Genomic DNA, 14103 nt, shown 5'->3' on the forward strand with positions numbered 1-14103 from the left:
CTGAGCTCTTCAGGTTCTGTAATTTTCTAGTTAACTGGTGCATGAAAAATATGGGTCAAAATACTGACTTTTTCTATATTAAAAATGTTGGAGTGGGAAGAAAGACATCATTTAGAATGTTGGTATCAAAATTTATCTTTATTCATCTAAGATGGGAAATCCATTTCTTTTCAAATAACATAAAAATGTAGTCTGTAATGACTCAGTAGTGCCTAACAAGCCTGAGGTGTCAGCTAACAGGTTGTGTGTGTAGTTAGCTGCTCAGCTCAGTGACCAGTTACAAGGCACAGATTACAGAAATGAGCTGGGGTTTGCCCCAGGAAGCTACAGGGGCACTTCTGGAAGTAAACCAAGGCTTACTTTCATATACAAAGTTATTCATTGTGAAGCTTCTACAAGACACACCTTTTCTTAAAAGGATTGTTTCATTATTATGCAAATGCAAAATGTAATTACTGCTTGCATGCCACTTAAATGCAAATAGCTTTGTCATTTAGAAAAGGTAATCTCATTTAGCCTTCCCCCTCATATTGTTATATTATGTTTTTTTCATGATCTTGGGGTATATAGCTGCTGAGGGCTAAATGTTTTTGAAAATTGGAAGGAATGTCTATTAAGGATTTAAAATTGTAACTTTGGGCACTTCTCTTATTTTTTTTTCCTAAAGTCTAGCTTTGAAAAATTGACAGATTAAGTGGTGTTGTGTGTGTGGGATGTGCACAAAACATTTTCCTTCCTTCCTGCCTATATGGCAGTTGATGTATGGCATATGCAAACTTGTGTCTCAGCAACCTTAGTAATGTATGCATTGACTTTCTGTGAACTTGGGGTGACTGTCAAGACTCATTGCTGCTTTGTTCATCTTTTCCCTGTTAATGAAAAATGTGTTAATGAAAAATGGTGTTTCTTCATACTAATTCCTTGAGAACAGTCTCAATGGGAATGTCAATGTCCAGTAATTTTCAGCTTTTTCCATTTCCTCTTCTCATGTCAGAGATTTAAACATGGGAAGTCATTTTGCTGAAGCCATTTATCAGGTAACAATGACCTGTATTTAGCTTGATCTGGGAAAACACAAGTGAAGGAGCTGTATCTCTTTTATCCTCAGCCATCTTTTATTTGTGAAAAATGCTTAATTAGAAGAAAGATTTATGTTCCTGTCAACTCTGAGTAAATTTGTTCTGATGTTGTTTATAATTCTAGAGACATTGTTTCTCTGCTGGTAATGCATTAAAATTAAGCTTAAGAAATTTAATTTAAGTTTTAATTAATATTTTAAAACACTAATTTCCATTCCTTGAAGATGCAATTTATCCATATGAAAACATGTGAATTTTTTTTTTCCAGGGAACATAAATTGTAGCGTGTATGATTAATTAAATACTTTTAGATGCAAATGAAACATTTTTCATTAACTACACAAGTATAGCAGATCAGACAAAGTGGAGAGAAAAGCAGCATAGTGTGAGTGCACACAAGTTTTGAATTGAGCCCTGGGCCCTGCAGTGCTCTGTGACCAGTAGCAGTTGCTTCAGAGGAAGATAAGAATGCTCTGGGGTGGATTGATGGGGGATCATTCACTTTCTCTCATAGGCCTTTTGTAATGAAGGTTTAAGTGCAGAATGGTTGAAACAGCATATACTCAGTTTTGATCCCAGTTTCAGAAAAATTAGGAGCTTATTAGCCATATAATCAGACTTCTGTTATTATGTTTCAAAGAAATCAGTGGATAAACTGTGATTCAGCCTCGGGTATCCCTTGTTAAATTTTCAGCATTGGCACACACTGTGCATCACTGAGCACAAAACATGCTGAAACTTTCTGAAGGAGGGATGCCATCCAGAGGGACCTGGACAAGCTCAAAAAGTGGGCCCATGGGAATCTCATGAGTTTTACAAGAGCAAGTGCGGATCTGATGCTGCTCCTGGACTGGGGAAACTCTGACTGGTGTCAGTCCAGGCTGGGGGATGAACAGATCTGGAGCAGCCTGGCCGAGAAGAACTTGTGGGTGCTGTGGGTGAGAGGCTGGACATGACCCAGCCATGTGCCCCTGCAGCCCAGAAAGCCAAACCTGCCCTGGGCTGTATCCAAAGCTCCGTGGGCAGCAGGTAGGGAGGGGATTCTGCCCCTCTGCCCTGCCCTGGTGAGAGCCCACCTGCAGTGCTGCCCCCAGCCCTGGGGTCTCCATGAGCAGAAGGCTGTTAATCTATTGGAGTGAGTCCAGAGGAGGCCACCAAGATAATTTGAGGGAGGGAGCACCTCTCTTTTAAGAAAAGGGTGAGAGAGTTGAGATTGCTCAGCCTGGAAAAGAGAAAGCTCTGGGATGACCTAAATATGGCATTTCCAGCACGTGGAAGGAGCCACCAAAATAGATGGAGAAGGACTTTTTACAAGAGCCTGAAGTGACAGGACAAGGGGAAATGGCTTCAAACTGGAAGAGAGTAGGTTTAAACTAGGTGATAGGAAAAAAAATCTTCACTGTGAGGGTGGTGAGGCCCTGGAACAGGTTGTCTATAGAAATTGTGGATGCCTCATTCCTGGGAATATTTTAAGGCCAGCTTGGAAGGGGCTTTGAGCAACCTGGTCTAGTGGAAGGTGTCCCTGCCCATGGCAGTGGTGTTGGAACTGGATGATGATTTCTAAGGTCCCCTCCAACCCAAAGCATTCCGTGATTCTATGACTTAACCTTTTTATGTGATTTGTTAAGTTCTGTGGTTTTTTAGGATATTAAAGTCCAGAAAATCAAATCACCTATTCACTACACTTTTTCCCTTATTCTGTTGTTTACTCTCAGTAACCAATTCCAGTCACACCACCTCCTCCACAGCTTTTTCTCTCTCTCTAAGTATCCTCTCCTCTGTCTGAGAGCCCACTGTGATATGTAGTACACCTCCTGAGAAAGGTAATTGGAGAAGTGAATATGCTGTCCTTGTGGAAATTAACACTCCATGGTTATGCATCCCAGCACCTTGATTGCTCTCTTGACTTCCTCTGTACATCAACCAGAGATCTCTGAATTTCATTCAGTGAGGCTCAGGTTACTGTTTTGACTTGATTTTGACTTCATTAGACTAATTTAGCATATTTTAAAATGCAGTAATGTTACCTTTGTTACATTTTATTTGCCATCATAGAGTCATTTAGTTATGTAGACTTTTTTTTTTTTTGAGTCTATTGGAGATTTATTTTGACTTAAACTAGCCTTGACATTCATTTGTCTGCATTTTTGTCTGTTCCACGCTTGCAGTCTCCCCAAAACATAGTTTATGTAAACAAGGAAGCAGCCATAAACCCATGAGAAATTCTACTATTTACCTTTACTATTTGGTCATAAACTGCTTTTTTTTGTTTGCATTTTTTGGGTTTTTTTTCCTCTTAGTAAATTTTGCTCTTCAGTGTTTCTAGTCAGGAATGTTGTTTTTAAGCCTTTTGAAAATATAAGTAAATTGTAAAACTGGTTTTCTTTAGGCATTAGTAGTGTTGGTGTTAGTATCTTAAATGAGTATGTTTTTATTAATAACTGTGACAGTAGATGTTGTCATTTTTTCCAAACAGTTTTCTTATTCCATCAGCCATTGTGCTAGTTGACAATTCTTATTTAGAGATCTGCAAACTCTGTATCATCTGAGGGACCTCACTCAGGTATTCTTAAAATAGTTCTTTGTAGGAATTTGTGATATTTCATGTTGATTGAGAGAGTGAGGGATTCTTTTTCCACATTGCTGCTATTGATACCAGCTATCAAGACTGTGACTGCATCAACTACACCAGATCAAAAAGAAAACCACCAACTGCAGTGCTTCTGTAATGCCATTTGGCATGACAGGTGCTGCCTGCCCTATTTGGATTATTTTTATGGCTGCAACAGAGCTACTCACTTATTTCAGCTTTTACAGCTTAAATAATTTTGTGATAAGCATCCACCTGGTATTTTAATTGCTCCTGGCCTAGATCATAAATATGGATAAACAATGAAGGAATTTTCCAGTTTATTTTAACTGGAAAGAGTAATACTGAAGTAATTGGAGTTGACATCAACAACCTTCTGTTCTTGTAAGACAGTATCCTAGTTTAGTTGGAGCCTTTCTTTTTAGAAATATATCTCTGACTTTTCTAGTCCTGCCTATTTGCAGGAAGATGTTTTGGAAGTACTAATTTTGAAGACATTTTACTTATATGTAAACAGCTTTTAAAAGAATTTTTCTTTATTAGCAAGAATGGCAGACTGGTTATCAAGACAGCAGTTATACATAGGGGTGAATACTGTGAGCTTGTGGATGCACTGATGCTTGATGGTAGTGATGATTAGAAGGGTAAATTAAAAACCGCTTGTGTATGGTATGAAAGAAATGGCTGATGCTGAGTTAACAGCTTAAAAGACATATTTAAAGATTAAAATCTTGTGATTTCTGGGCTGTATCTTCTAATGCTGTTGTCTGCTCTGTTAGAGTATTTATATAATACATAAATTCTGAATTACAAAACAGTGATTAGTAGTTGGTGCATACACAGAAGATTGGTTAATATGTCATGTTGCACAGGTGTTAGTTTTAACTATACAGGCATCCAAATTTTTACATATTAACACACGCCTAGTCAATATACAATTTAAATAATGTATGTTAGTCCTGTCTCAGTTCCATCTAGCTGGTTATAAGAGTCTTTCAAATGCATCTTTTTTTTCATTATTTGCTGTTATTCTCCTTACCAATATCTGTGTACAGTCCTCAGAGGTTTTCTCTGTGCTGAAATGTACTTGCAGATTAGGACATAGTCTCCTGCAGTATACAAATGAATGGATTTTATTTTCTGCACGAGTTGTTCATTTTTATGCATTAGGCAACACATTTGTGTTTATTGAATCTATATGCATTTCTTAGTGAGCTGCATGTGGAGCAGATAAGGAATTAAACAATATATAAATCACTTCAGGAGAAAAAAGTTCTTGGGTATTTCTATAAGAACTCACCGTGTGGCTGAGCCTTAGTTTGATTCATCACCAGTAAGCTTCTTGTTGATTTGTTTTTTTAACTTGAATCTCATAACTTGCATATCTTGTACACTGGCTTTAATTTGAGCAGGATTTTACCTGTTCTATTATGTGCATCTCTTTAGTTTCTGCATGCAGCAGGCTTGCATATGTGCTCAGAATTCAATAATAGTTTTAAGATGTGAAGCCCAGCTCTCAGGAATGTGCAAGAACGCCTGACTTCAGAGTTCTTCCTCCTCTGGGATATAAGGCACGGGTTGTGAACACTGAGTTTGTTCATGCAAAACCCTTGACTTCAGTTTTAATTTTGAATTGATTGCTCTAAGATTGCAGTTTTGATAGCAGACACTTCCTTCTGGTCTGTCAGATGGTGTTTATGGCTTTCAGTCTAGGTCAGAGCAGCCCCTGATCAATGAGTCCAGGTCCTGGCCCTGCATGGGACACCCCAGGAGTCACACCCTGTGCCTGAGAGCACTGTCCAAACATTATATACTTGTGAAACATTATATGCTTCCTGAGCTCTGTGGGGCTCATGCTGTGCCCACTTCTCTGGGGAGCCTGTTACAGTGCCCAGCCACCCTCTTCATGGAGAACCTTTTCCTAATATCCAGCCTAAACTTCCTTGACACAATCCTTGGGAATTTTGTTGTTGGTTTTTTGGTTTTTTTTTTTTTGTTTGTTTGGTTTTTTTTGGTTGTTTTTTTTTTTTGTTGTTGTTGTTGTTGTTTTTAAGTAACTTTTCCTTAATAAAACTTGTTTTGCATTAACTGGGAGAACTCCATAAGCATTGCTTCAAAAAAGCTGCTTTCAGGCAAGGGAATTTAATCTGCAACAAACTGGATCATGTTTTAGCTGTTGTGTTTTTTCATTAAACAAGAGCTAAATCCTGTTATTATACAGGAGGCCAATGAAACTGTTTTTTAAAAGTTGCCATCTCTCAGTTGTGACTTACTACCACATAAGCTTCCATTTACCAGAATGTGTTGAAAGTAGAATTATCAAAATGTGAATTAGGGTAGATGGAGAAAGTAAGATGAAAACAAGCTGTTTGAAGATGACAGGTTCCTTTGCCCTTGACTTTCTCCATCCTGTTTGCCCTTGCCCATATGCTGGTGGACCAGTGGCTGAATGATGCAGTGGTTTGTTTTTCCAAGCCTGAGATATTAATCTCCCCAGCCTGACTGTGTTGTGTCCTGGAGGATTTTCCCCTCAATCAGAATTTACAAGTTGTTTAATTTGGATTTTTTTTTAAAGAAACCCTAATTTAGAAATAATGGGATGCTGGTGTGTGTTGCAGAGTACAGCACTCGTGGTTTTGCCTTTAAAAAGGGTTTTCTGTTGCTTTGGCATGTGAAGATTTGGAATAAGATGTTTAATATGTGCTTGTGGTTTTGCTTTGTTTCACAAGTATATAATGTGTCTAACATCAAAGCTGATAGGATTTCTAACATCTTGAAACAGTTTGAAGAGAATGAAATAAATAATAGCGTTTAAAAACTCCTAATCTTACATGCGCAGAGTCAGTAGCTGTGCAATTTCAGGCAGAGTTGTATAGTGTTGCAGATTGTGTTTGTTTTTTTGGGTTTTTTTTAACTGATTTTTGACATTTGTGTTCATATTGGGAATAACTGACTTTAAAATTTCTATTTAACTTGTAATTTTATATGTCCTTTGTAAAAAGCATTGAACTTTGCAGCCTTGTACTGGAGGTGGGTTTCAGTAACTTATGTTTGTGCAGTCTTTCAGTAGCTCCATAGATACCAGCAGGGCAGGGAATGACAGATTACAGCCTGATGCGCAAAGTGGAAGGACTACTTTCTTCAGTGGCCAAACCCTACTGGCCTTTTGTAAGGAAGGACAGTATTTTCTTTGCTGATTTAGTTGATTAGATTGTGAACTCTTTGGGGCAAGGCTGTTGAATTTTTGAGCCATGAACAGCACATCAAGATGGCAGTTACAGGAATGCAGTCAAATTGCTACCAATCCTTTTAGTTGTTGTTTATAAACCATGTTAAGCCCTGTCTAATGAGTGGAAGGAAATTTTAGCATCAGTGTTCCCTATCTCAGATCTGAATAAAATCTTTGATGTCACATCTGCCTATTATTTTGAGAAGCAGCACAGATAAATTCTCTACCACTACAGCTTTTTCAGGGGGGTGGGGAGATACATAAAATCAGTGTTTTACAAGGAAGTTCTGAGAAATTGCAGAACAATTGCCTATTGTAGCAATAAGGGACCAGTCAAATGCCTGCTTAGTGTTCCTATTTTCAATGCCATTTTAATTCAAATTTATGCTGCAGTGTCGAACATGAACACATTTTGAAATACTTATATTTACCATCTGGTAGATGTAATAAAATTAATTTTATAATCATGTAAAAGAGTAAGTTTGTGGTTGCATTCCTTGGTAACAGCAAATTTTTCTGCCTTGAGGACAGGGAGTTGCTTTTAAGCTTGGATATAGCTTTTCTCAATAAACAAGCAATTATAGTGAAAATATTTTTCTGATTTCATTTATAAACGTCCTTATAATTTATCTCCTTTGTAGTCAGCAAAATCTGTTGATGAAAGCTGTGGCTCTGTCACACTGACAGAGTAAAAATTGAATTTGCAGAATAGATACCAGTGGGCAGAGGAAGGTCGGAGTCTGTCTGCATTAGTTTTCCTGCTCACCATTCTCATACAAAAATAGCATTTTTCTGTTATCTCAGAGGAAGGAGAGGGTTGAATTGACTGGATCTTTTTATTGGCATTTCTATTTTTTCTTTCAAACAAAAGGCACTCTCATCAACCAACTCAGTCAGCACCAGATTGTCAAATTAAATAGCTTTAGCAATAAAGCATTTACAAGTCTATCAGACGCGTCTGTCTTGTTAGATCAGGAGGCCATTACACTGGTGGATATCTGCAACCTAAGGACACAGTTCAAATACAGCAACATTCCAAAGTTGCTGTAAATACTGGTTTTAAACTAACTTTGATTTCAGGAGTGAGATAATGTACCAAACTAAACCACTGATTCTGCAGTGTTTTGGTTTAGTACATTATCTCACTCCTCTGCCATGCCAAAGGCTTTTGTTTCAGTCATGTATGATTTCCACAGTTTAATAAAACTTTATCACTCTTCAAGTGCATCATCTTACAGTTTTTGTAAAACTTTAGGTTTCCAGAAGCTACATAACTAACTTGAGAGGCAGCTTTTCATATTTGGACTCCTTCATCCATACCACAGTATGAAGCAATAACAAATCTGTAGAACAACATGAGTCAAAACTTTGTGCATTGAAAGTTGATAAAATGAGTGCCTTCAACATTTTGGGCATCTGATAGGATCTAATCTGTGAGGAAAGAGTCTTATAACATTTAAGGTAAATCCAAAAGATTTGATCATAAGCCAGAAAAGTGGGATTTATTTGAAAAGAAGTTTTAAGTGCACAGAGTTTTTAATTCAACACTGAATCTCTCATAGGCTGTGACAAGCTCATGCTGTTTGTGTAGCCAGTATTTTGCTTTGTGAATTTCCTGTATGATTCTTTGAAGGAACCATTAACATATGCAGATGTTTGTATATTCTCAATTCTGAACATATGTAGTCCCTCAGTAATGAAATTGTGTATTTTAACAGTTTAACATAAGGTTTGGCTTTACTTAATTTGTATTTTGTTTTATAATCTATCATGAGTATAATTTCTACAATTAATTCCCTTAATTGACTTTCCCATTGTGGTAAATATTTGTGCAGCCTTTTAATGAGAAACATGATGCCAGCTGTGTTCTACTGCCAAAGAGATTGCCTGAAACTGAGGACAATCAAGTCAGAATTGAGCAAATCTGTTGTTAAAACTGAAAGCCCTTGCTTTCCTTTTCCTTGCTTTTGTTGCTTTGCGGTTTGTTTGATTTTTTTTTTCCCCACTTGTTTTTCGTATTTTTTTGGGGTCATCTGAAGTTCATGCCTGGCTATGGGCGTCATTATTCTGTTTATTGACAGGTTCTTTACAGGCACTTGTGTTAAGAGGGCTCTGAGCAATTCATGGTGGGTTATCCTGGCATAGTTACACTCAGAGTGGTTTAGAAAGATGTTTTGGGGTTTTGTTTTTTTTTAAAAAAAGAAGGGGAAGCAGAGTGGTATTGTCCCAGAACCCTGTGTTACAACATTCAGAGTCATCTGAATAGATCATCCAAAATTGCTACACAGAGAGAGTTCAGTTAAAAGTGGATTTTTAAAAATCTGGTATTACAACAAAACAAGAGGCTTGACTAACCACAGCAACTCATCTCAACTAGCTTTCACTTTGTGAAGGTGAAATTTCTACCTTTTTACACAGAGCATGCTCTGTTTCTGCAGTGGGAGGTGTCTGCTTCCTCACTGTGCTCTCACTCAGACTCAGAAAGCCAAGACAGTAATACAGAGCCAAATTTAAGTTCTCTCTGTGTGTTTTATACAGATCAATCCGTCTGTCAAGATATATGTATGTATATACATATATACATATATACATATACACACATAGTAAATATAAATAAAAGCCTCATTCCTATGTGCTGTTTCAAGGTATTGCTTCCTTCTAGCAAGGAACTATCACTGAAATCTCTTGTTTCATGTTCAAGGGAAGTGACATGTATCTAAAATGTCATATAAAGAGGGAATTTTCTCTAGTCTTCTTAAAAACCACCAATCATTAACACTGTAGAAAGTTCACCTAATTTTTATTACTCTTATTGAGAAACATAGGTGACTTGAAAAAATTGTAGAGAGAAATGCTGCAGAAATGCACCCTCATTTGAGAATGAAAAGGTAATTCTTCTGATTGACTTCAATTGAATTAAATTGTGTTCTGTCATGAGCAATCATGTTGCAAGAATCCAGCTGTCCAAAACACAAAATTATGGCACTAGATTAATTAAGCTCATAAAAAAATGTAAACCAGTCTGTAAAGATTCATTATTAGCCAGAATTACTGAAATTCAGTCCACGTTGAGTAGGATGTCTGATCTACTCTCTGCTACTAGTAGGGGTCTTTCTCTGACAGCTTTTCTCATGTATTGATATTGTCTTTGCCATTTATTGCCATTTTTATGGTTATCACTAGATCTTAAAATTTAGTCTGTGTTTTGAAGTAATGTGCTGTTTGTAAAGATACAGTAAAATGTACTCAGTGGGCCATCCAGAATGGTTTATACTTGGTGTCAGTATATAAAGAGCTGGTTTTCTGAGAAAGAGGTTTGGGGATGGGTAAGCAGTGTGAAAGCTTCTGTTGTCTAGCTAATACTTAACTTGCTAAGATGGTAAATTTTTTTGACCCTTAAAGGTTAACGTCTTCTGTCCCTTTTTTCCTTTCTTTTTTATCTCCTTTCTCTTTTCAGCCTTGTCATTTCAATTGTAATACTATATATTATCAAGTATATATATTACAAGTGGGTAACTGATGTCTGCTATGTGACATTTGCAGTAAAGAAAAATATTTCAAGTGGACAGATCTAGGGAACATTTTTCACTGTCTGAAATGTATGGTGCTTTCAGATATACTCTGGAGACAGAAGCAAACAGTTTTTCAACACTAAATATTTTAAAGTCACAGATTATGTAGGCAACTCAATAAATGCATCAGTAATGTTTGTTTTCCAGCCTCTTTTGAAAATTTGCCCTTGATGTATCAGAGCCACTTTGAAGAGATTGGGATGCAATCTTTAATCTTTCAGAGTAGCTGTAGAACTAAGGAAGACTTTGTCCATGTTTGATGTCTTAGAACTACTTGGGCTGAAACAGAAAAGTTAACATTTAATGCTGTGTATCTTCAGCAGAATTATAAGATGAAACTGGAGTGTTTGATATTCTTAAAGTTTCTGGACTCTGAAGAAAAGTTCAGCATTAAAATGTGTTAATAATACAGAGGGAGCTACTTTGTTATTGTAACAAATAATTGTTAAACTCTAAAAACTTGTGTCTGTCAGGTAGGCAGCGAATTGCTCTTCCATTTGTGAGAGCCCTCCTAGTGTGATATCCAAACTTTTAAACAGCAGTTATTTCTTATTTAGTAGCAAGTTGGTTCTCATTTATGGCAACCTTCCTTTGACAGTCAGACCTTTTGCCTTGCACATTTTTACCATGAAATTGCAGGCAGTAATTATGTTTAAAAGAACCTGTCATCAACTGTGGTGAATTCAAGTCCAGGCAAAAGCTGCAGGTTTGCAACAGAGATAGGCACTTGTCCCAAGACAGAATTGTCTGGGAGCTGATAGGGCAGTGGGTTTTTGGTTTTTTTTCCTTAGGTTCAAACACCTGTGCAGAGAAATACTGTATTACTTGTTAGCAAGCGTTCTGTGCTGGGGAGATTAATGGAGAAGCAACTTTCAAGGCTCTTTTCTAGGTGAGAAAAGATGAGGTGCTGTAAATTCAGATCAAACTATTGAATTTTCATGGGTGAGGGGGAGTAGTACATATTAGGAAAGCATTGGGCATAGCCATTCTTTGAAAATGTGTGTATATGTCTGTACATTGTGAAAAAGAAATTTAAGGAATTTTTGTTTGTTTGAAGAAGACAGAGATCTGATCCTCTGAACTAATGAAAGAATGTTCTTGTGTGAGATTACATTGTTCTAGGAATGTCCACCTAAGTCATTCATTCCACATCTTCTGTGTTCTCCCATTTTATTTGCATGTAGTTGAAAATGAGAGATAAGAAAATGGGCTTCCAGGAAAATTATGTTCACTGTGTTTCCTGCATTATTTTGGAACAGTGATGTTCTTCACAGATATTTGTCCATTGCTTTTGAGTCATTGATTTCTGGGGGTAAAAAATAATCTGGTTTAATTAGTTTGTTTGGGTTTTTTTTGTCTCCTTCAGGTAGAGATAACAGATATTGAAAATGAAGAAAAAAGATACCATCTCTTCCTGGGACTTCTGGAATCCAGTCAGAGTCTGTCTGAGTTTCAGCACTTGGTCCTGCTGCTTCAGGCTTGGCCACCAATGGACAGGAGCAATGGGTGAGTGTTTCTTCAAAGAGCCATGTAAGAAAAGAGTTCAAAGTCTTGCTTTATATCATGTTGTTTTCAGTCCAATAATTCAAACATGGCTGGTAGGAGTGTGTCCTTTGGAAAGGGTTATACTGGGAGGAATAAATGGTTTATTTAAAGCAGAGTTGAATCAATCAGCTGTATATATACATATGTAGTCTCTGTCATGGAGGAAGGCAGAAAAGCATTTTATTGCCTGAACTGTAGCACAGGAGAGTGTTCTATCTACTTATAATTTCAAGCTACGTGTTTTGCTCTTGTTTTTAGCAATATAAACAGAGTCCATAAAAAACCCCAGCAAGTTCTGACTGTTCTTTGTATTCAAAGTTACACTTTTTAGAAAGGCCTCTGAAAGGTGATGATGTTCAGATGGATGTGGCAGACAGTCTGCAGGAGGCCTGGGAGGGTAATGGTACCATGAAATAGCATTTCCCTTGTCTAGAATTTTCTGTTTCTGTCTCTGAATAAAGCATCCAAGCCAGTTTAAGATTAAAATAATTATAAGACTTCAGAATCACCCATCAAAGTGGATATTAACTGGAAGTAGTAATTTGGAACATCCAGACTATAGGCAATAAAATATTTTTTCAGTTCTTTGGGTTTTTTTCTGTGACTTTCTGAATAAATATGAAAGTATAGAATACAGCAGCTAAATTTTTAAATTTTTTAACTAATGACTTCTAAGATGTAAGTATTCAAATAAACTTGTGTGGAGAGGCAAGGATCATGTATCTTTCAGAGAGCAGTAATATTAATACTTTTTTTGACTAGCCATGTCTGACAGTAGTGAGGTTAGAGTCATTAAGTGGTATTTATTTTGGATTACTTAGGGGTATTGATTACAACCTATTTTAACTTGGGGACTACGTTCATACACAAAGTGTTTATGTGCATTGATATTTCAGAAAAGTTAAGGCTTATCTTTTTCTGAAAAGTAACTGTCTTATGTATGTGTGGAGAACTGGTGGGTTACAAGGTAATCTGTAAAGGTTTTTCACATTCAAGCTTGGGCTTTGTTTGGAATTTCTAGATAAGCATTAACCAAACTTCTTTAGTGACAGTTTTATTAGCCAAAAATTGTTTTCAGTACATTAAGAATTACAAGGACTGCTGTGGGATGTGTCACAAATTCCTGTTTCAACTTTCATTTTAAGTTTCAGTTTTGATTGTAATTGAAAATTGGATGCCTCAGTGTGTGGGAACTGTCAATTTTTTTATAATCTACACACTGCCTTTAATAAAACCCCAAAACTTTAAAGAACAAAAGCTCAAGTGAAATACTGCTGCTGTTAGCAAAATCTGTTTTCTTTGTGTTGAACAGAAAGACAAAAGAGTTTGTGAAAGGAGAGCCATTCCTGTATATGGGCAGTTCTTGTCTGTTGTTCTGTTACAGAGGACACAAAAAAATGACATAATTATGTCTAGTTCTTGGTGTTATGTTCCTTCAGTCTGACTTCCTAAAGTGAAGACTAGAAAGAAAAAAAAAATGGTGTAGTCACAACTAACTGTGGATCAGATTTCAGAGAGGGGATACCTCTCGGACTTCATCAATCTTGGAAAAGGAAATTTCTGCAAATACTTAGGTCACCTGTATCATAACTCTTCTAGAGCCTAAAGTAGTTATTATGGCTCCTAGGCTATTACTCAGTCAGAATTCTTCCCTCTTCTCCCGTGTTCCATAATTCCACGTTAACAGCATTCAGCTATAGTTAGCAGCCCAGGGGTTTATGTGTGTATGTGTGTATGTGTTCCTGAAAAGCCTGTCTTTAGGATGATTGGGAGTAAAGAACAGGAGCTGGTTTTTTAGTGGTATTTTCAGCAATTTCATTTTAAAGCAAGCTGTATTAACAAATTTTTGAGCAAAGAGGAAAGGCATCAAGAAGTTAAAACTATGTGTATTAACATTTTTGTTTACTCTTCACTCTTTTTTTTCCTTCTCTCCTTCAGGAGGGTCATTATTGCTTATTGTTTCCAGCCAATGTAACAATCCTTACAGGAACTGGGGAATTTAAGTGTGAGTCGTGTGAATACTTAGAATTTAGGTTTTCAATCTAGCAGTAAATATCTAATACTTAGAATTGAATATAAAGCTGGAAA

The 14103-nt window shown here is 36.8% G+C and overlaps 1 protein-coding gene across 2 annotated transcripts in view; it reads left to right on the top strand.

The window, feature by feature from the left end:
- The window catches only part of NBAS (NBAS subunit of NRZ tethering complex), a 159498-nt gene that overhangs the window by 127217 nt on the left and 18178 nt on the right, over positions 1-14103 (top strand). For both annotated transcript variants that reach the window (XM_084203427.1, XM_084203428.1), the window contains one exon: positions 11837-11976. In XM_084203427.1, coding sequence (XP_084059553.1) covers positions 11837-11976 — 140 coding nt within the window. The remainder of the gene's footprint in view (positions 1-11836; positions 11977-14103) is intronic.

The sequence above is a fragment of the Fringilla coelebs genome, assembly GCF_963513975.1.
Source record: "Fringilla coelebs genome assembly, chromosome: 3".
NCBI classification, from domain to species: Eukaryota; Metazoa; Chordata; class Aves; order Passeriformes; family Fringillidae; genus Fringilla; species Fringilla coelebs.